Source organism: Rhizophagus irregularis, chromosome 2 (assembly GCF_026210795.1).
Source record: "Rhizophagus irregularis chromosome 2, complete sequence".
In the NCBI taxonomy this organism is placed as follows: domain Eukaryota; kingdom Fungi; phylum Glomeromycota; class Glomeromycetes; order Glomerales; family Glomeraceae; genus Rhizophagus; species Rhizophagus irregularis.
The window spans coordinates 2,766,783-2,789,116 of NC_089430.1; the positions used below are offsets into that span (position 1 = coordinate 2,766,783).

The 22,334-nt window shown below is 25.4% G+C and overlaps 3 protein-coding genes across 3 annotated transcripts; 1 reads left to right on the forward strand and 2 right to left on the reverse strand.

The window, feature by feature from the left end:
• Positions 1-6,625: 6,625 nt before the first annotated feature.
• Positions 6,626-10,287, forward strand: OCT59_011960 (uncharacterized protein; the record flags this gene model as incomplete). Its single annotated transcript, XM_025312973.2, has 2 exons — positions 6,626-7,037; positions 7,434-10,287. The coding sequence occupies 2 exons, from the start codon at positions 6,626-6,628 to the stop codon at positions 9,902-9,904; spliced, it is 2,883 nt and encodes a 960-aa protein (XP_025188434.1). The 3' UTR covers positions 9,905-10,287.
• Positions 10,288-11,022: 735 nt separating this feature from the next.
• On the reverse strand, positions 11,023-12,122 carry OCT59_011961 (uncharacterized protein). Its single transcript, XM_025324009.2, has 2 exons — positions 12,062-12,122; positions 11,023-11,937 (listed from the first exon to the last, which is right to left on the reverse strand). Exons 1-2 carry the CDS (start codon positions 12,116-12,118, stop codon positions 11,266-11,268), a joined length of 729 nt encoding a protein of 242 aa, XP_025188435.1. The 5' UTR covers positions 12,119-12,122; the 3' UTR covers positions 11,023-11,265.
• A 774-nt stretch (positions 12,123-12,896) lies between these two features.
• OCT59_011962 (uncharacterized protein) lies at positions 12,897-13,299 on the reverse strand (the record flags this gene model as incomplete). The annotated part of the gene is made up of 3 exons (XM_066134134.1): positions 12,897-13,093; positions 13,179-13,191; positions 13,282-13,299. The coding sequence occupies 3 exons, from the start codon at positions 13,297-13,299 to the stop codon at positions 12,897-12,899; spliced, it is 228 nt and encodes a 75-aa protein (XP_065989428.1).
• Between the last annotated feature and the right edge of the window lie 9,035 nt (positions 13,300-22,334).

A 22,334-nucleotide genomic window follows, 5' to 3' on the forward strand; every position in this document is an offset into this window, starting at 1 on the left:
TTTCCGGTGGGTCATAATAACGAAAAGTATAATACCGAATGATGAATATATTGTATACTGTATATATAATTATATAATTATATAATTATATAATTGGTAAAAAAAAAAATGCAGGTAGAATATTTGCCAAAAGTGAATTGGATAACAAGATTTAAAAAGTTTAATTAATTTAAACTATTTTTTTTATGTAGGTAGTAAATCATATAAAGTAAGTAATTTGATTGTCTCGGATGTACGAAATATTTGGTTAATTTGCCCAACCGAACCGAATTATTATTATTATTTTTCTTTTGGAAACTTGATAAATTAACTAAAAAAAAAAAAATTATATTTAAATTATTATTTTTAATTAGTATTTTATATCCGAATCTTTCAATCAATTAAATTTATCTTTAAAAAAAATTTCGGGATTGAACTGAAATAATTTTTTTTTTTTTTAATGGAAAATCTCGGAAATCATTATTACTAATATTGTTTGTATGCATCAAATTTAATTCGCGTTTTAAAAATTAATCACCTTATTGTAATAGAATGTTATTAAAATGTTAATATCTGAAACATATGAAACAAAAAACACTGAATATTCAAAAAACTAAACCAAAACATTTCAAAAATGTTTCGATCGATATATGAAACTGGGAATGAATATTACAACAAAACACATTATAAAAAAAAAAAGTTTTAAACCAAATAAAGAATTTAATATTTTTAAACGACATTTTTGTACTAGTTCCTTATTATTTTTACTAAAATATAAGCAAAAGAATATAAAAAAAAAAATATTTAATAAAACTTTCTAATTTAACCGTTTTAATTAAATAAATAATTAGGAATACAAAGAAAAAAAAACAAGAGTTAAAATGGGATATTCTTAGTTTACCAAATAAGTATAAATTATAATTCATCAATAAGTCGCATGTTTTTTTTTTATTTTCCCATCATCCCATGTGCTGGTAAATCATTAATCTTTTTTAGGAAAAACCCTTAAAAATTTTTTTTGTTATTTGATGAGTAAAATATCATGAGATAATTTTATAAATATTTTTGGGAAAATATGTAATAAACCTTTTTCATTTTCACAATGTAAATTAGAAAAAATATTTCCTTAAAAAGTAAAGATTATTGGTCAAGGTCCTTAAAAGAACCAATCAAAATGTCGAATAATATTAATGCAATGTTGCTGCGGTTGCGTAATATTTAAGTTCATGAAAACCAATCGTAACATTACCCTTCCCATAAGAAAAAAAGGTCTTTTTTTAACGTACAAATAAAAGAAATGCACTATATTTATATTTTTGACAAATCGAAGGTATTTTTCTCTTTAAAATCCTTATTCATTTGTACTATTACGTATTTTATTTATTTTATTATTTATGTTTTTCTTTATTATGTTTATAAGGAACTTACAATATTTATAGAAATTATTCATGTTTGCGTATTTGCGGTCGGTTGTGAGGATCTGGAAAATCATCCACATTTTTACGCTTATCTTGCATTGATGAGAGCATAACGATAATATTCTTTTTTTTTAGAGACTTTTGTGGATCCGTCATTCCGCCTGCAAAAAAAAGGATCAGCTTTAAAACCTTAACTGTAACGAATTTAAACTTCTGTGCGAAAAAAGATACTTTAAAAAAAGTTTTAAAAAATCGGAAGCCAATCGGTTAATTTTTAATGCGAGGTAAAAAAAAAATAAAAATGTATATATCGTTTTAATTTCTCTCTCAATTGGTGAATGACAAACTTAGTTAAAACATCTGCTTATACTGCGTATATCAGCTTACTTTACTAGTAACTTAGTGCATAAGATACATAATTAACCTAATTCGAATTTATTGAAAAATACAAAATTAAAATAAGTTACCGTTACATAAATTGTTAAGAAATATTAAGGTTCATCGGGGGTCAAGTTAAAAAAAGGTGGATTTACATACATAATATTTTTTTTCGAATTTTTATTATTTAATTCGAATCATGATTCTTTTATTCTTTTTTTTTAAAAAAAATTTAAAAAAAAAAATCTTTTTTTAGATGAAACAACATATTGAAACATGCATAATCTTTTTTCTTTCTGAAACTCCGAAAAGTTTAAAAAAAAATAACCTTCTTCATTTGAGAAAAACTATAAAATGTCTTACCTAAAAAAATTGGTAAATGAATTTCAAAGATAGAAATACATTATTATTATTAAGTAAACATTAGTAAACATTAAACACCTGATAATTTTGTAACAAGATTATGTATGTTTTTTTTCTTGAGAACAATAATTTTAATAATAGAATTGCATCAATAAAGAAAATTTTATCCTTGTATTTTTTGTATTTTTAATTGATGTAATCTCGAACAAAAATAATAAAAAAAAAAATAAGGGAAAAAATTTATAAAGAATAAATTGTAATGATTGGCGCGTAACTTGAACCGTAATTTGTAATTTGATGACGTTAGAAACTTTTTTAATAAATCTCCGAAAAATTGAACAAAGAAAAAAAATTTTACGTCACATTAAAAAAGAAGTACACAAAAAAAGTGACATGATTGAGTGACATTTAATGCCTAAATGAACCATCATATTGATACGTGGATTATAATTTCCAGTAAAATTAGATGAAATTTAATTCGTTCAATAATTTTATATCTAATTTATCTTAATCTAATAAGGAAATTCGTTTAGAATATGCTATCTATTAAAAAGGATAACATGTGAACATGTGACAAGAATAAATTTAAACGGTTCATTAAAAAAGTACAAATTAGAAAAGTAACAGTTTAACCCATTCTCATTGTTCTTTTCTTTTTTACTTATATGGTCGATTGTTATTTAACATTGTTCTAAATGATATGATGAATTAAGATATTCGTAATACTCTTTTTATAATTTTACTTTTTTTATATGATGTCGTAAAACCATAATAAATATTATAAACTCATGCAGGTTTTAATTTTTAAATATTTAATAACAAACTTTCTTTCTATTGAAAGTTCGATACTTATTATACAGGTAATTATGAATAATTTTAGAAATCCTAAATTACCCGGTGTCCTAATAAATAAAATATTACAGAATTGTTTTAAAATAAATATGCGTGATATTATGCGTATTGCAACTATTTGCTTAGAGACTGGCATAACTTTAATAAACAATATTTCCCATTTTGAAAAAATTATGCTATGTATTTTGTAATACCAAATGGTTCGCATAAACATTTGCACATATGCAAATTATGCAAACTATGCCCAAATTCTAAATATAGGTTTTTTTTTAGGTGTTTATCAAATTATAAATTATCGAAAAAATCTAAGTTAATTTTAAATGATTATAAAATGAAATAATACTATTGTTGCAAACTAATGGTTAAAGTTTCAGCCGTTTTTATATATATCCTTCAAAAGATTTTTAGTTTTGAATAACATATGATTATTCACAAATTACGCAAATTACGTAAATTACATGATTTTAATAAGAAATCACGATTATTCCGTATCTCCCCCCCATGTACCCCTGTACAATGAAATCTTTTTTTTTTTATTCAAAACTGTCAAATAATATTTATTCATGCATATTATTTCACGATCATTTAATCATTTCATCATATTCAACCACATAATTTTTTTTTTTAACTCTAAACTGATTCCGGTTAATTAATTCAACCAAAAAAATTAGGAAATCTTTCGTCATATTCAATGTATGCAGGGGTGTGGCTTAGCTTAGCTTGGCGTCAATGAATGATAGTTATTTTTTATTTACATAAAAATATACTAATTTCATTCGTTTATACAGTATAATGTTTTTCTTATTATCGTCTAGGACAAGGTTTTTTCAATTTGTTTTGACGATCAAAATAAACAAATTTTTTTTTTTTAAATCAAATTCATTTTTTTTTTCTTATCGTACCGAAATCGATAAAAATTGAGATCTGTGAAATTCAATTTTTAGTAATAATATTGTTACATGATAATAAATATAACAAATCCTTATTCAAATTTAAATATTAAAGTTCAGGAAAAAAAAAAAATTAAAAATTTAAAAAGAATCATCAAATCCAAAATAACAATCATATTTATTATAATACGAAAAAAAAAAAATTTATATTTTCTAGTATTGGTGCCACAAGAATGAGGGGGGTGGGATTTGATTATTCATCGGGATCAAAAATTCTTGATGGTGTTATCAAACGATTTCAATATAATGTAGTTTTGATTAATGTATTATTTATTGTTATTTATTGAACCCGGGAATTCTGCATCCCATGCACAAAAAAAAATTCAGCCCGTATTACATTACACAATGAAATATTCGAGAAATGACCCGAACGAATTGATGGATTTTTTGATCGGTTATGAAGATCTTTGTTTCTCAACAGTTGTTTGATGTTTTCCATCTTTGTCCCAATTCAAAAATACATAAAAAAAAAAATAATAATAATAAATAAAATCTGACCATAGGGAGAAGAGCGACTAGACTATTAATTTTTTTTAAACTAAATCGGGAATTTAATAATATTACCAAAAATTGCCTAAAATAAAATCTAATAAATTTTTATACGGTCTATAGCGACCAATCAGGAAATTTAATTATCTTCATGATTATATGAATAATTCCGAACGAAATTCCGATTTTTTCATCGAATAATATCAATCATCATCAAATAATCGAAGAAAGAAAAAAATAAAATAAATAAAATATTTTTCTTTTATATTTTTCAAACAATTAAGAATTTTTTTTGGAATTAAATAAGAATATTTAAAACTCTCATGTTTCCAAATTAAATAACTTGATTATTAACGGGTAATTTTTTTTTTCTTATTCAGGTAAATTTAGTAAATAATATTACAAAAAAAAAAATAATACCGAAGAAATTCCTTATTCGTTGATATAAAACGCGATATTGTGACATTAAAGATAAATATGTTTGTTACATTGTTACACTCCCAAAAGAATCAAAACTGGTGTAACTAAACTTCTCATAATACTAATTAGGTCCTTATTTTTGACATTTATTTACGTTAATTATTTAATTGTATAATAATAATAATTATTATTATTATTATTTTCTTTGAGATCACAATAAATAATAAATAAATAAAAAAAACACGCAAAAAAATATCCACGTATTTTATCCATCTGTTGATTTGGCTGATTCTACTTATGAATGAATGAACAAAGATTATTTCAAATCCAGGAATTAAACACTAGCCATAATCGTATTAAACAGTCACAAGTTGGCTAATTATGTTTCAAATTTTCATTTCGTCCAATTGAGCCAGTTGAGCCATTATGGCCTTACATTATTGTTACATTATAAAACGTTCATTAAATATGTCTCACATAATAAAAAAAAATAAAGAAAAGAAGAAAATTTTTTTTTCAATTAGGGGAAATACATGAATATACTAATTTTGTTATAATTATAATACGAAACAAGGTGAGGTTGAGATTTTTAAGTTATTTATAATTTCGGAGAATGCGGAGACAATATTTCTACCCAAATTTATTAAAAAAAATTTGGGGAAACAAAATGATTTCAACAAAGATAAGAAGGAAAGATTAAAGTTTTACAATGTTCTTATCTCAATTGTTGTGTTGATCACTTATTAAACAAGTTTTTTTTTTCTTTTTAATATAAAAAATTTTTTTTTTTTTTATTACATCTATTAATTATATAATATACAGTATTTATAATTGAGAATATATATATATATATAATGTTCAAAATAAGCTGTTTGTTTCACTTTCTTCAGGGGTATACAGTTTTAATTTCTTTTTTTATTATAAACTTATTGTTTCTATTTGCTTATCGCATGCGAGTAAAAAATTTTTTTTTTCGTGTAAAAAAAAAAAAAAAAATTTCACTACTCTTTTTCCATTGCAAAAAAAATATACGTAAAAAAAAAAAGTAAAAATTTATAGATGTACATATATATATATATATATATTTGAATACACTATAATATATTTATGATTAAATTAAAGTGACAAATGTGATATGGTGATCAACATATTTGGTTAGTATGAACTTAAAACGGTATTACAACATGTACAACATGAACAATTTTTTTTGTGATCTAATTTTAAAGGTATTTTATTTTTTTTGAAACATTTTATTTAGTCTCGAATTAGGCAATGATCAACCTATTAATTAAAGTTATTAAGTGCAAATTTTTTTTATATTTTTATAATTCAAATATTGATTCCAATCAAGGATCTACCGTATTCGTTGAATAAATGTTGTGCCAACATTTATAAAAAAACAAAGAATATTGTAATATAAAAAAAAAATTTTTTTTTTATTACCCACAAAAATATTTCAATTGGAAAATTTTTTCAATACCAATCATAATTGATACTAAAATGTTAATTTAAAAAAAAAACAGTATAAATTCATCGAGGATCAGGAAAAAAAAAAATTCTCTCGCTTTGACCTCTTTCTCTCTTTCATTATAATAAATTTTTTTTTTTTTGGTCTATTCTTTTTTTTATTATTATTATTATTAATATTTTTGAAATATATATATTATTTTGTTTTTTTAGAAATAAATATAAAACATATATATATATAATTTATATATATATATATATACTGTATACATTTTTTTTTAGAATTTTTATTATATTTAATTTATACAAATGTTGCGCGGCGCGAAACATTCGTTGAAAAAAAAGAATAGTACTTCTAAAAATGAAAAGAAACCAAGTTTACGTAAGACCATGTCCACAAAGAAAGAAGTTAGACGTGATGTGGCTCAAAACATCACTTTAGAAGAGGTTCATTTGATTATAAAAAGATGTTCTGATGAAATAAGATTACGAGGTTTACGTGAGGTTGATATTTTTAAACCTTTAAACATAGGTGATAGTATGGATGAAGTCAGAAAACTTTTAAAATATTTATTAAAAGATAGTCGTACGGAATATGAGGATATAATAAGATCTTATAATATTCATGCCGTAGTTTCAGCAATGAAATGGGCTTTAAGACGTAGTGATACCGTATTAGTACCATATCAATATTATGAAGAATTTGTTAAATATGAACAAGGTATTTATTTATTTTATTTTTATTAAAAAAATATTTTTTTTTCATTTTTTTTTGCGCAGCATTAGACCTTTTTTTCTCCCCCTCCTCCCCAAAATCCTTATTTTGTCAATAATTTTAATTTAATTTTTATTAAAAGTAAAAAAATCCCTTGTTTATTTTTTTACGTACGAAACAAATTCAAATAATACATGCAGTTAATTTTTTATTTGATATACAAATAATAATAATAATAATATACATGTAAATAATATTAGTCTTTATGCAGAAATTATTTTTAATCCTAGCATCACAAAAATGCTGGTAATTTTTTTAACTGCGCAATTTGATTGAGTCACGTGAAATCCTTTTTTTTTTAACAAAACAATTTATTTATTTATTTTTTTTCTTTTTTAATAGAATGGGATTATGATCCGAGTAAAGGTTCTTTCAAGAAATTTTTAGATTATTTACCAAAACAAAATAGAGATATTTTATGTGAATTATTCGATATTTGCGCTGATGTAACGGCTGAATCTCATATAAATAAAATGTCGGCTGAAAGAATCGTTAAAACAATAGCGCTTTGTATTCTTGGTAATAAAGATAGAGGTTATTCAAATTTTGATACTGCTTATGATGATTGGACAAAATATTCTGCTGCTTGTCATCACTTATTTTTGGCTTATTTACGTGAAAAATCTGTTTCAACTGAATTAAATCCTCGTTTAACAAAATTATTGGATAATTATGTTGAATATAGAAAGACTGTAACTTCTGCTTTCTTTCAATTCCCTGATTCAAATTCTGATTCTAAAAAACAAAATAGACCTCGTAAACAATCTATTGTTACTTTTGCTGAAACTACTGAAATTAAAACAACTGCAACTACAACTACTGCAACTACTTCTTCAAGTACAATAAGACCTGTTAGTATTTTAAGAGTAACAAGACAAGTTCCAACGACAAATTCTAATTCTAATAATAGACAAACGAAAACTTTAACAACTTTTTTACCTGATGTGATGGATAGTATGAAACGTAAAACAATAATTCGTCCAAGTACTATGATGACTGCTGATGAAAAAAAATCTGCTGAAGATATGTGGGATGAATTTCAAACAAATGGTGTTACTGCTATGTCTGATGATTTTTTGAAATTATTTTTCTCACTTGAAGATAGAGCTAAAAATGTAAAAATTAGTGATACTGTTAGTGAAAAACAATGGACTCAATTTTCAAGAAAAGGTTTTAAAAGTATTTATTTAGATCCTTTACCTGATAAATTAGATGATATTATAGAAACTTCTGAAAGTGGTATAACAAGTGAAGGAAATAATTCAAGTTTATCAGATTCTACTAGTAAAGAAAAAAGTTCTAATCAAGAAATTTCTTTATCAAGAAATGATTCCGGTGTTTCCGGTGTTACATTACGTCAAACTATGGTTTGGGATGATTTTTCAAAAAAAGGTTTTCGTAATTCCGTTGATAATGTATCAAATAGTTTAACTCTCACTTCAGCTGATTCAATAAGAAATTCAATAAGAGATGATGAGAATAGTAAAAATAATAGTAGTTTACAAAGTGAAGTAGAAGAGAAAGAAAGGTCAATGAGTCAAGTTATTTCTCTTATTAAAAAGAAATCAATAAGTGGTAGTAGAAAAATTGTTAAATTCAGTTCATTAAGAAAACCTCGAAGGGCTAGATCTTTTGAATCTACTCAATCTTCTCCAGATTTTTCTAATGATAAAGAAGAAGATTGGGAAGATTGGGATATTATTGACCGAGCTCAAGATTTACCTATTACAACTCATTTGGCTATTGAAACCGTTGATGAGATTTTCCCTTACGTATGGATGGAAACTACTGCCGCAGCTGATGGTGATAAATGGGGTGATTGGGTATTTATTGAACCAAAAAAAGGTTTAATAAATGAATGTGAATGGGTAATGATTGAAGAAGAATCTCAAGTATTTTCTGAATGGGATGTTGCTACTACAAAAACTATTACTCGAAGAAGAAAAATGAGCGCTTTTAGTACATTTAGTATACCTTGGGTTAGAGGAAATTCAAAATCAAGACCTGTTAGTAAAGTTACTTCAAGAATGTCAAGAGTATCAAAATATTCGATGGCTTCAAGTGTTATGCCAACTCTTCCAGCTGTTTGGGCAATGTTTGATCGTTCAAGACCTGATGATAATAGTGTTCCAACGAATTATAAATTCAAAAATAAGCCAAAAGATCCAAAAAGTTTTGCATATCAAGCAGCACAAGTTCGAGCATCAATCATGCAAACTGGTTTTGATGATGGTGCTGAAGCAACGTTACAATATGAAGAACAATATGTTGAAGGTGAATACGAATATGATGATGCAGATTATGATTATGAAACTGATCCAACAGGAGAAAATGGTTATTACGGTTATTCATCTGATCCAGGTTATTATGGTCATTATAATGAATATGATGAATATCAAGAAGAAGAAGAATATTATGGTGATGAATATTATGATCAAGATTATAACGAACAAGATTATAATGATCAACAATATAATGAACAACAATATAATGGTTATAATGAAGATGATTATTATTATCAAGATCAAGGAGAAGGATATTCTGAATATTCCGGATACGAATATGCTGAAGAAGTTGAAGAAGTAGTTGAAGAACAATATACAATTCCAACACCAGGAAGTTTTGTAGCGCAACGTCAAATGGTGTTACAAGGAGAATTACCAGCTTTAAAATCTTTACCAAAAAGGACTTTCCAAGGACTTTCTCATGAAAGCAAATACAACAATAGCAAATTATTCCCCATGCAATCATCCGAACGATTAACATATCAAAGACCCTCGATAAGTCCAAAAGTCACTCAAATCAAAGCATAATTTAATTATATTCTCCTATTTATATGTGACGATGCGACGTTATTATTATGTTATTATTCATGTATAAATAATTTTTTTTTTAAAAAAAAACCTTGTATTTACACTTTCACTATTTTATTTGGCATTCAATTATTATTATTATTATATTAATAAATTTATCATTATATATATTACATTTTATTCATAATTATTCTCTTTTCTTATTTCATAACGAAATTTATTATTTTTTTTTTCTTTTTAATATTGCATATTATATAAACCTCCTCTTTTATAATCATTTTATATTCGTCATATTGTATTATTTACATCAAAAATCCTATCTTTTAAAATTTTATTCCATTTTTTTATGCCCCCTTTTTTTTATATATCTTTACACATATGTTTAATTTTTTTAAGGTGTGGTTTTTTTTATAGCTGTGCTTTTTAAAAAACCAAAAGAAAAAAAAAAAATTTTTTTTTGAGACATGACAACCGATGAATTTGATGAATTTGAGAAATATTTCTTTTTTGCTTACTTAAAAAAAAACAAAAGAAATAATAAAAAAAAAAAAATCAAATTTATCTTTTATAACAAAAGTATCTTTAATTATTATTATATATTTTTTTATTAATTTGTTAGCAAAGATTTTTTTTTTATTTTTCTTTTTTCTTTTTTTTATAATATATATATATTTTTTTTAAAAAAATATATAATAATAATAAATAAAATAAAATTAAAATAAAAAAAATAAAGGGATTGTGAATTTTTCACAATTTTTAATATAAATATAAATAAATATCTTGTTTTTTTATAATTTTTATTTTTTAAAAAAATGTTGAGAAAATGAGAAAATAATCGAAAAATATTTTTTTTTTATTTTTTTATTTTTTTATATATTTTATACGTGGGTACGCGGGTACAAAAAATGTCAATTTTCTTTTTTGATCATTTTTATCAAGATCTCGATCGATCATAAGAAATCTTAAAATTTAAAATATTTAAAATTTAAACGAGTGCATTATCTTTAATTTAATACCGGGTATGAATTTTAATATTAAATGCTGATTATATTAAATAGATCATGTCAAACTTGTCAATTTTTTGTCAATTTATCATTACGAAAATAAAATATATTTTTAAAATATAATAAAACAAAATATTATTTATTCATAGATATCACCAAAAAAAAATCTGATATATATAATATATATACATACAAAATATATAAAATATAAAATATATATATATATAAATAAAACATAAAAATTATATATATATATAGTAAAATTCCTTACGTACGTGAAACTATCAAAATCTGTAAAAATCTGTAAACGAACATTTCAAAAAAAAAAAAACATTTACTTTTTGAAATTCAAAATGATTAAACGCTCCTAAATCTTTTCCTTCCAACTTGAGAATTATCAAAAATCATCTTTAAACTATAATTAAAAGAAAGTTGAATTGAAATAAATTGGTCATTATCATTCCTTTCACTTCTCCAAACAATATTTAATTCAGGAAAAGTTGAATATAAATGTTGAGCAATTTCATTTTCAACTTCTTTTAACATACGATAAGCCGTAGAATTAAATGCTCTTAAAATAATAGGGTCAATCTCAGGTTCACTTCTTGCTCTATTAACTGAAATTAATTCTTGACTCGCGTTAATAAAGATACTTTTTCCTAATTGAGATACATGCTTTAAAATTAATGATTCTAAAGCTCGAACAAATTTATCCAATATATTTGAAGCTGATGCCAAAGCAACATCAACCCTAGTATCTCTTGGCTTAATCTGAAAATAATCAAGCTCTTCTTCTAATTCCTTCCTGGTCACGTTGGTACCGTTTCTTGCTCCAAGAACAGTTCGAGTATCCCAAAGAATTTGACCTGTACGATAATATTCCATGATGTAATGAAATGCTTTACTATTCCTGTCAAAAAAATATTCCCCATTTTCATTGGGATTTCGGAGACTACGATTACGTTCTTGAAACATGGTTCCGAGTAAAGTATCGGGATGTGCAATCAATGTTGATCGATAAGTTTCATACTATGTACGTAAAAAAATACGTATACATATTTATTTATATACATTTTTATTAATTCTATATAATGAATATAATAAGCGCATCAAAAAGAAAAAAAAAATAATAATAATATGATAAACATAATACTTTTATACCGCCAACATTTAAAATTATACGCTCTTCGGGTAAAATTCGTGAAGACATTGTTATCTTTAGAAAAATCAAATGAATTAGAAAATATGTGGACTTAATATTTTTTATCCCTTATTTTTTTTATTTTTTTTGGTAATATTCTGGTGATAAATATCATGATTTATTGTAAAAATTGGATTCATTTCTCGTGAATTAAATCCAAAAATGAAATAGTCATACCCAAATTGAGTCGATAAGATAAGACCCCTAAATTATTAAAAGTATTTACAATGGAAACAATGAAAAAGATCAAAGATGATTTAATTGACTTGAAGTAATTTATATGATTTCAAAGTTTGTTTTCATATCATAACTTCATAATTATAGTTAATTATAGTTAATTATTAGGATTATTGATTTTGATTTTGAGATAATAAGTGTTTCTCTCGATTTAATTTTATAATAATATTTCCTTTATCACGTGATTTCGTCTCGAGAACTTTCCTTCATGATCACTAAAATAATTCAAGCGATATAAAAAGCTATAAAATTGATGATAAGATTTAAATCATTTTCTTTATTATACTGAAACATCCTTTTCACTTTATACAAGAATATTTCTTTTCAACTATCATTACGTAAAAAAAATGGTAATTCTTTCTCTTATTGATCTGAAGAAAATATTTAAAAGAACTCCAATATAAACAAGAGAAATTTTAACTAATTTCTTAATCTTTTCCTACTAATAAGAGAATTGTCTACATCTAATTTAATATTATATATAAATAACCACTTCACCCCTTAAATTTTTGCATAACTTACGGATAACATCCAAATCAAGGAAAATTGATTATTGGTTGAGCGACTTCACATATTGATTAGTTGAAATCATGAATGACCAACCAATATTTCCAAATCTTTGTAAATAAAATTCATCAATCAATGCTTCATCATGCTCGAAACAAACATTAATAGCTTCTAGAAGATGTAATAACAATAACATTCCGTCATTCCGTCCAAAAATTAGTAGATGCATTATGGTCAAACCTATCAAATTTTAACAAATTCGTTAATATCATGGTTGTTCAACGTTCTTCCAATCCAAAATACCCTTCACCAAATTACTTTTTACCTTTTATTTGTATCTGAAATAATCAATTTTTAATTCTAGTTCCTGCCTAGTTGCCGGAAGTTCTCCATCAAATTCTTGCAAATTATTAGGATCCTGACCTCACCATTACGATAAAGTCCATGATGCAATGAAATGCCCTTCCATTTTTATCTAAAAAAAGATTCCCTCTTGTCATTAGAAACTGTATAAGGGTTTATTATATCTTTCGTGAAACATCGTCCCAAGTAAAGTTTCAGGATAGACGATCAATATGGAACGAACCGTTTCGTATTTATTAACAAAGAGATTTAATCTTTATTTTTAATTCTCAAAAGGTCCTTGCTCATAAAAAGAAACTAAAAACTTACGTAACTTAATTTACTAACATTTAATATAATAAACAATTCAGAAAATAAAATTTATAAGCTTGAAGTTTCAATCATATTTTTTTTCTTATATATATGTTTACGAATAGAAGAGTCATCCCTGAAAGAAAAAAAAATATTATTTCCCACGATATTATTATTAAATTGCACGTGGTATTTATACTCGTGAAGTTTTTATTGTAGATCTTCATGTGACTTCTGGACAAATAAGATAATACCGTATTTTCAATTTCACTCGGACGGTAGCGTATGTCTCCTATTCCGCAGAATTTTTTTTTTCTGAAGGGTGGGTCGTGTTTTGGATAGGTATTATAGCTCAATTTTTAATAGTCAGTATAGTCGGACTTGTGCCGTTCCTGTATCTGTGAAATAGATTGACTAGAATAACCGCTCTTCTTAAAATAAAATAAAATAAAATAAATGTCAAATGAAACTTTTTCACTTGAACAACTGACTACCTTAAACCGGGCGGGCTTAAAGGTAACAGCTTCTACTGTTCAATATTGAGAAGATTCGTATGATTATGTAAAACATAAAAAGACTGGTCAATTGGAATCGTCAATTGGAATTTGATAAACTCAAATTAAATAATACATACTCAATAATGATTCTTTGTACTTGATAGAAGAATGTCTCAATGTCTCAACCAGGCAAAGATCGAGAAGGATATACATTGGAGCGTTATCCGGACAGCATCAAGAAACATACAAAACATAAAGAAAGCTATATTACTTGCCATCGGAATTAATTACGGCATATGAAGCCTATATCGTAATATATTAATTCGCCGTAATGTCGTAATTATTTAATGTCAAAAATACAAAAATTACACAAAGTAAATATTCTGGTTATGCCGTAGATAATTCGTAATTCGTAAATCTTATAATGCTGGTCTCGATGATTTGTTAAATATTTTTAAAATGGTAAAATCCATATTTTGTGATGCCGTAATTTCAATTCGGCAATTCCGACGGCACCTATACAGAAAGCTCTAAATAGAATTATAGAGAAAAAGTATTTAAAGTATTTGTGAAACTATATTTAATATTTGACAATTGTTAACGATGCTTTCGAGATTACGATGTTTGCCATTTTTCAAATGACCTTAGGAAATATCTTTTTTCTTTATAGCTATTTATCTCAGTGTCGTTATATAACAATGTCGACTTGTCAACGTATATTGCAATATAATTTCTATTGTAATTTAATTTCTATTGTGATGATTTTTTTTTTGTTTTTTTCAGTCTAAATTTGGATATTCAAAATGGTATCAGGACATTTTGCCGAAAGCCATTTTGCCGAAGCCATTTCGCCGAAAGGACGTTTTGCCGAAACCTTGGGAAATCTGCGTTTCTTACATAAGTAAATTTTTACTTATTTTATTCAAGTATTAATTGTAACATTTGTAAATCTTACAATTTCACAAATAATTCTTAAAAGTTGATAATTGGAAAAATTGGAAAAATTTTTATTTTTTTATATTATTTTTTTTTAAAAAAATCCATTATGTTAAAATGTATATAAATATAAATTTTGAGCCTTCTGATTCACACTTTATTAATAAAATTAACAATTATTTTTCCAGAATTATGAATATCCAGAAGTCCACTTGCAATTTGTTGTAATTTATCAATTTTTGAATAATAATCGATCTAATTTTTTATTCATATAGTAATTTCTCAAATTTCCATCTTCACAGAATTGTAAAACCATCATATAATCTTACATGAATTACGAATTAAGGTTCATGATGAGATTAATAAATAAATAAAAAAATTTTTTATTTTTATGATTACACGATTAATAATTTTATAAAATTGATATTTCTCATTTCGGAGAAATGGCTTCGGCGAAATGGGTTTCGGCGAAACGTCCTCGGCAAAATGGATGATTCGTCGAAACGGCTTCGGTGAAACATCCCTTCGGCGAAACGTCTCTTCGGCGAAACGTCTCTTCGGCGAAACATCTTTTCGGCAAAACATCCCTTCGGCGAAATGGCTTCGGCAAAACGTACCGTAACCATTCAAAATTAATATTTGTTATATCTAGATTGTACAGTCAACTCTTCATACCCTATAAAAACGAAATGTGCTAAATTTGTTTTATATTTGTGCTCATGTGTAATAAATGTCTAAAAAAGCACCATTTTGTTTAATTTTGTTTATTTGTAATAAGACATAAATCGGATAAAATGGTGCTTTTTTAGACATTTATTACACATGAACACGAATTTAAAATAAATTTAACACATTTCGTTTTTATAGGGGCATAAATGCACCCTCCATAAATGAACCTTCCATAAATGAATGATTAGCTCCACGTTTATACTTTAACTCTTCAAGTCTTTTTTTATTTTCAATAAGAAAAGACAATAAAGCTTTAGTAGTTTTTTCACCTTTTGCAGCATTTTTATTTTTATGAGTTTGTTCCATTTTTATTAAGAAAGAAGTTTACTGTATTTTGTTTAAAGGAAATGACAAAAAAGTTCGCGTCTAGTAAGTGTTTCGCGTTTAATAAATATGCCGGCATACATTTTATTGAAGATTGAAATATGCGGTATTTTTGTTAAAAAATGAAAAGTGCGGTAAGGAAGTTAAAACCTTATTCTAATCTTTAATCAATTAATCTCAATCACGTTTTTGTGAAACCAGATTAACCACTAATCTCAATCTCAATCTCAATCACGTTCTCTGTGAAGACGCCCATTATTAATATTTTCATTATGAAAGTCTTTATGAAACACTTTGATCTATGATGTGCATCTTAATCATGTAAAATTTGTTTTATCTTTCCATAAATAAAATTAATATTATTTGAAAAGACACCTCTTAGAAATTCTTTAATTTTTGGATCCTCATCATTTCATAAAACTTTAAAGAAGTCAGAATTGTTCGAATAAAGATCAAATGTACTTTATTACTCTTTATTAGTCTATTATTTAGTAAAGTAATTAATAAAATGATTTTAAATAGTGATAAATATTTATACATCTGTACCTCGCCCAAATAATCAGCTGATATATTTTGTGATCCATTTAACTTTTAAAGCAACCTTTGTAGGTTTGTTAACAGACAACTCCGCAGCAAAGGGAATTTACATACCAAGAAATCGAAATTATTAATTTAGTGAGCATGTATTACTAACTTTTCCTACCTTTAATCTAAAAGATAACAACCGTCTATCGAGTATTGGTTATAATAGGAGATCATATATAATATTTAGATTAATAGTATTCACTTTTGGAATGGTGAAGGATTTTAATAAATATTCATTATTATATTATTACTATTTTAATATCAAGATGTCGCCTCATATGGAAATTCCCTGTAGACTTCTATTCCTTGAGGTAAATTTCAAGTTTTGTGTTTTGTGTATGGTTTTATTATTAGCACTTTTCTTTAGTTTAGTATTATCGGATGAAACACAATATACAATAAGTTAACAATATTTTCATTATATGATGAAGTTAAAAACAGACTAATTGGAAACAATGTTATTAAAATGGAACGAAAGATAAAAATAACTGAAATTAAAACATGAAAAGACAAAAAAACTATAAATATTTCGGTCTTTTATGGCTATAAAGTTCGTCTTTTGAAATATAGGACCAAGAGAACCGCAACCTTTTAGGGCTGGTGGTTTTCAAATTCTTCTTATTGTCCTAAAGAAAATATTCTTATTGTCAAAATAGATTAAATGCGCTCCTCTGGCAACGGCGTAGAAATGATTCTATAGGATTCTTTTAAGTAATAATGTGTAGTTCATTCCTTTTTTGGCGTAATTTTGGGGCCTTGGTCGATCTCTTGTTACCTATTTCTGGCTACTCAGGTGAAACATACATTTAGGTATTCATATAATAAATGACAGAAATAATCATTTTAGGTAAACAAAAGTTATCATTGAATGAATGTTCATGAATATAAAGATTTGATCATTAAACATTATGTTATTCACTTTTTTATAAATAGTCCCTAAAATTTTGTAAAGAAATACTTATAAAAAATCGCAAATGATATGGGCGAAATTGTTTTTCCCATACAGAATAAATTATCCCTACGTTCGTGCAACATAATGTTTGTAAAAAAAAATATACAATTCTACAATTCTACCGTTAAAACCCTACGCTCGCTCGTGCAACATGATGTTTTCATCATTAACTGCTAAATAAAGATAATAATCAATAGTTTATTCGTGTACAATATTGAATATCGATAGTACAATGATAGTTTCGAAAATTTTGTCAAACATGCATATATCTAAATTTGCAGCGTAGCGATAAATTCGGTCGTTATACTACAAAAAGATTTAAGTTTTATGAAAATATGTTTTACACTTTACATTCTTTAATTTTCACTTGAATTAAAATTTTAATTACATGTCATTTTTTTTTCAAAATATTTATTATACAATACGCTTGAATGAATTTTTTCCCATCAGATATATTTTGTATTTTCAATCACGTTACCAAATTAGGTTGATTTATATAAATCACCATTACCCTTTTATTCTTTCAAACTTTTACCATATATCTTAAATATTGATGGGTTAACGTTAAATTATAGTACATATAACGTTAAGATTAGAAATCAAAAAAATACTGACGTCAATTGTATTTTTCATTTTTTAATTTAATAATTTAATCATTTACAAAAATAAATTATTTTTTAATTATTTAATTAATGGAGTGCTAGCGATATAAAATTTTTAATATGTGTTTTTTAGTGTTAATATTATGTATGTTTTTGAGCAATTTTGTAGTGTACAGTATGTTTCTCTAGTATGTAATAAAATAAAAATAAATGAATTAAATAATTTGGGTTTCAAAACATATTAATTTCAACCCTTGTCACATGTATATTAGGTTTCAAATTTTTGGTACGAGTTTAATGCCTGGATTGATCTTTCTTTTAAGGTTTGGTTTTGAGGAATGGACTCAAATTTCAAACCGTCCTGATGACTAGCAAAAAACAAAGTATCGCCTTATTTCCATCCCTCTCTTTAATAATCTTCCACGTCCTAACCTGTGAAAGACATCAACTTTAGTGAGATCATTAAAGCAGTTTGAACTTCGGGAGCTTTTGCTTGATATCTTTCTTATTAATTACAGGGATACCAATGGGTATAAAAATATCTCAAAGCTTATACGTTCAATTTATGAACGAAATCGTTAATTCTTCTCATACTCACTTACCTCGGAACCTACTATATATATCCTCCATAAAATGCACCCTTTAGTCCGGTCCCAAGCTTATACTGTATGTTTATAATTAATTGCTCTTTTTAATGCACACCCTTTTTAGCTAGGTGCATTATTTTGAAAATTATGTATACAGTTCCGGGGGCGCATTTATGTATATTTATTTATTTAGAATAAAATTATACTTATTTCTGTTTTTTATTGATTATAATTTACGGTACATTTCGTCGAAACCCCATTTGGCCGAAGGGATGTTTCGCCAAAAGGACATTTCACCGAAAATGGTAGCAATTAACATTTTATGAAAGATATTCATCGCGCAATGAAAATAAAAAAATAAATTATTTTTAGAGATCATTTTTTTTCCAGGATATTATCACTTTATTTAACATTCAAGTAACTGATATTAATTACTAAGCAATAAATAAATAACTTTATAATCCTGAAAACATTTATTCACGAAAAATAAGTAAAAAAAAGATTAATTGCCGATTCGTCTAAAATCGGCACATAAAATTCGTGGATAATAAAGATAATAAAAAAATGTGTTTTTCACATCTCACGCGCGGAATAGATTTTCACCCATTTCACAAACACTTGGTTCTAATAATAAAAATATTTCAAAAAAGTAACGCAATATAGCAAAATAAAATATTGAAATTTCCTATATTTTAAGGTGTAAATCTGACACGCGTACATAGTAAATTCATTATTTTGCATATGAACGTATAATTTTTTTTTGCAAATTATTTTTTTTTCAACAGTATATCATATGACTTTTACTTATAGTTAATACACTAGACAGTCTTTATTGAAGATAATCGCTAGAATAAAATATTTAGTTATTGTTTTTGGAAATATACGAAACAAGATTAGTCATTGAATAGTCCAAAAAATAATTTATTTTCTCGTTATAAAACAAGATTGTTAATTCGCTGCATACTGATGGGCTAGTAATTTGCCCCATATATAAAACGACTATATAAGGAAAGTATCGTCCATTTTTTAGTAGAAAATATTCCTTATTATATTGACAATCCCCTTAATTAATCACACTTATTATGAAGGATTAACCTAATAGAAAAGAGAGACAATATATAGTATGATACCTCACTAAGGAAAATACAATATTCTTAAGAACGGAAATCAACTGGCAATTTTTCTATATATATAAAGTCATTTTCCCCATATTTTTTAACTGTGTTAATATTCGAAACATATATTACTCTATAAAAAAGAAAAGTTATTATAACATACTCTTTCAAATTTTCTTTTTTACAATATTAAAATAATCATGAAATTTCTTTTGCTTACTGTTGTAATTTGCCTTATCTACGCTCTTGTTAGTGTGGCTGCTTCGCCATTAATTAATGAAGGTAATTATATCTTTAGAATTTTTTTTTTATTTCGTTTTCAATAATACCAAAACATTTAATAATTATTCTTTTCATTAATAGCTCGAAGGACAAGATGCGCTACAGTTGGTACAAGCTGTACCTACATACCATGCTGCCAGGGACTTAGATGTGCCAAAACTCCGCAATTATTATGTATTTCTGGGTAAATTGCTTTAAAAAGCATCTATTTTAAATGCTTGTTAATTAAGTTTCAACAGACCTCTTGTTTGATAAGCACTGTTATAGAAATACTTAGCCAATGTTACGCTTCAAATCAACACAATATAGGTCTTATTTATTGTGTTCTATTTTTTTTATTCTATTATTATTATTATTATTTTATTTTATATTTTTTTTTTAGTAAGTCTTGAAATGAAATAATAAATGTGATAAATACAAATTTGTATTTTACATACAATATATAAATTAATATGCGTAACATCTATTGTATTGCTTTATAGTTTATACTTTAAAATGTGTTGTACTGCATGTTTTTAATGGTGTTGGCATTGTTTTACACAAAAAGTGTTGTACCAATATGTTTTAAATGGTGTTAATTGTAAGGTTAATTGCTCGACACTTTTTGATGTTGAATATTTCAAAATTGTAATAAATTTTTGATTTAAAGATGAATTAGAAAGAAGACTATTTTTCGGGTTTACCACAAAATCCAGACAACCATAAAATTGACAGTCTACAATCCCGACACCAAGATCCCGACAAACCCAAATCCCGTTGAAATAAAATCCCGGTAGTCACAAATTCCGACAGTTAAAAATCTTGACAATCAAAATTCACTAAGTTTTTTTTTTAAATATAATTTTAAAAATGCAATGACGCAGTAACGGGTTAATATATTGTAAATTTTATTAATACCAATGTAAATTGTTTGCAAATTTTATTAATATTAATGCAAATTAACTAACGTTACCATATTATTAATGAAATTAAAAGAAAAAAAATTTTATCTTAGTTAAAAGGATTATGTACAGTATATTACTAGATTACTAAACTATTCCTTATCTTCTACAATTGAATTAAAAAAATTAACTAATCTCAAATTCATCTGATCGAATCTCAGCCAGGATTTTGGCTGTCAAAATTTTAGATCATCGGGATTCTGTGACTGTCAGGATTTTGATTCAATCGGGATTTGCGGATTATAGACTGTCGATATTATAGGTGTCAGGATTTTTGGGTGATCCCACTAATATGACTATATTATAATACCATTTTTTAAAGCGAACTTACTATTATCGGGTATGTCAAAATCATAAGGTGTGCTATGAAATGCCATTAAGAATTATATTTAATTATTAAAGTTATTATATTAATAAAAATAATTGTCATACTGTAATTATTATTTGCCTTCTTGTTCTTCTGTTTATTTAATTAACAAAGAAATGAACATTATTAAGTAGTCAATTTATTTATTTTTATATAAATAAACCGTTTTATATTTATAACTTACCTTCAATTGCCCAAAAAATAACTCCGAAAATTTGCAAGAAAGAAAAATAGCAAAAATAATTAATAATCATTATGACTATTAAGCAACTATTAAAAGTTTAATATAAATCCCAAGATTCTTCCACGCTTATTTTCCCAATGATCATTTAATATCTTATTTGCGCAGTAGATACGCAATTTGCGATATCACTACATTCAAAATATTGGATACTTTATTATAATTCATTAATTGTCGGTGCCTAAAAGTAAGTTTTTTTTTTACATTTATAAGAATAAATTTTTAATATCAAGATCTCTAACCATTTTGCACCATTTGTGATTTATTCGGAGTTACTGCTGACAGTATCTATAAATTTATAATTCTTAAAGAGAAATATAAGAAATAATATAATTAAAAGAATTTATATTCTTACAGTAATGTACAAAGTTAGGCTTATCTCGTGCAAAGGAACCGGCAGAAGAAAATGAAATTGAAGATAAATTTTAGAATATTATTACTAATATTGATTCAAATATCTAATAACCTTGTTCTAATTATAGTTGTAAAATAATGTTACATTAATGACCAGTAAGTATTCTTATTTTAGCAGCAGTAGAAGTAAGTACTGTAAGATAGTAGTAATATTCATAATTACTATACTATCCGTTCAGGTAACTCCAATTGATATTTTCGAAGTGACTTTACTGCAGAAACCTCAATAAATTTGCATCCAAAAGATTTTGTTAC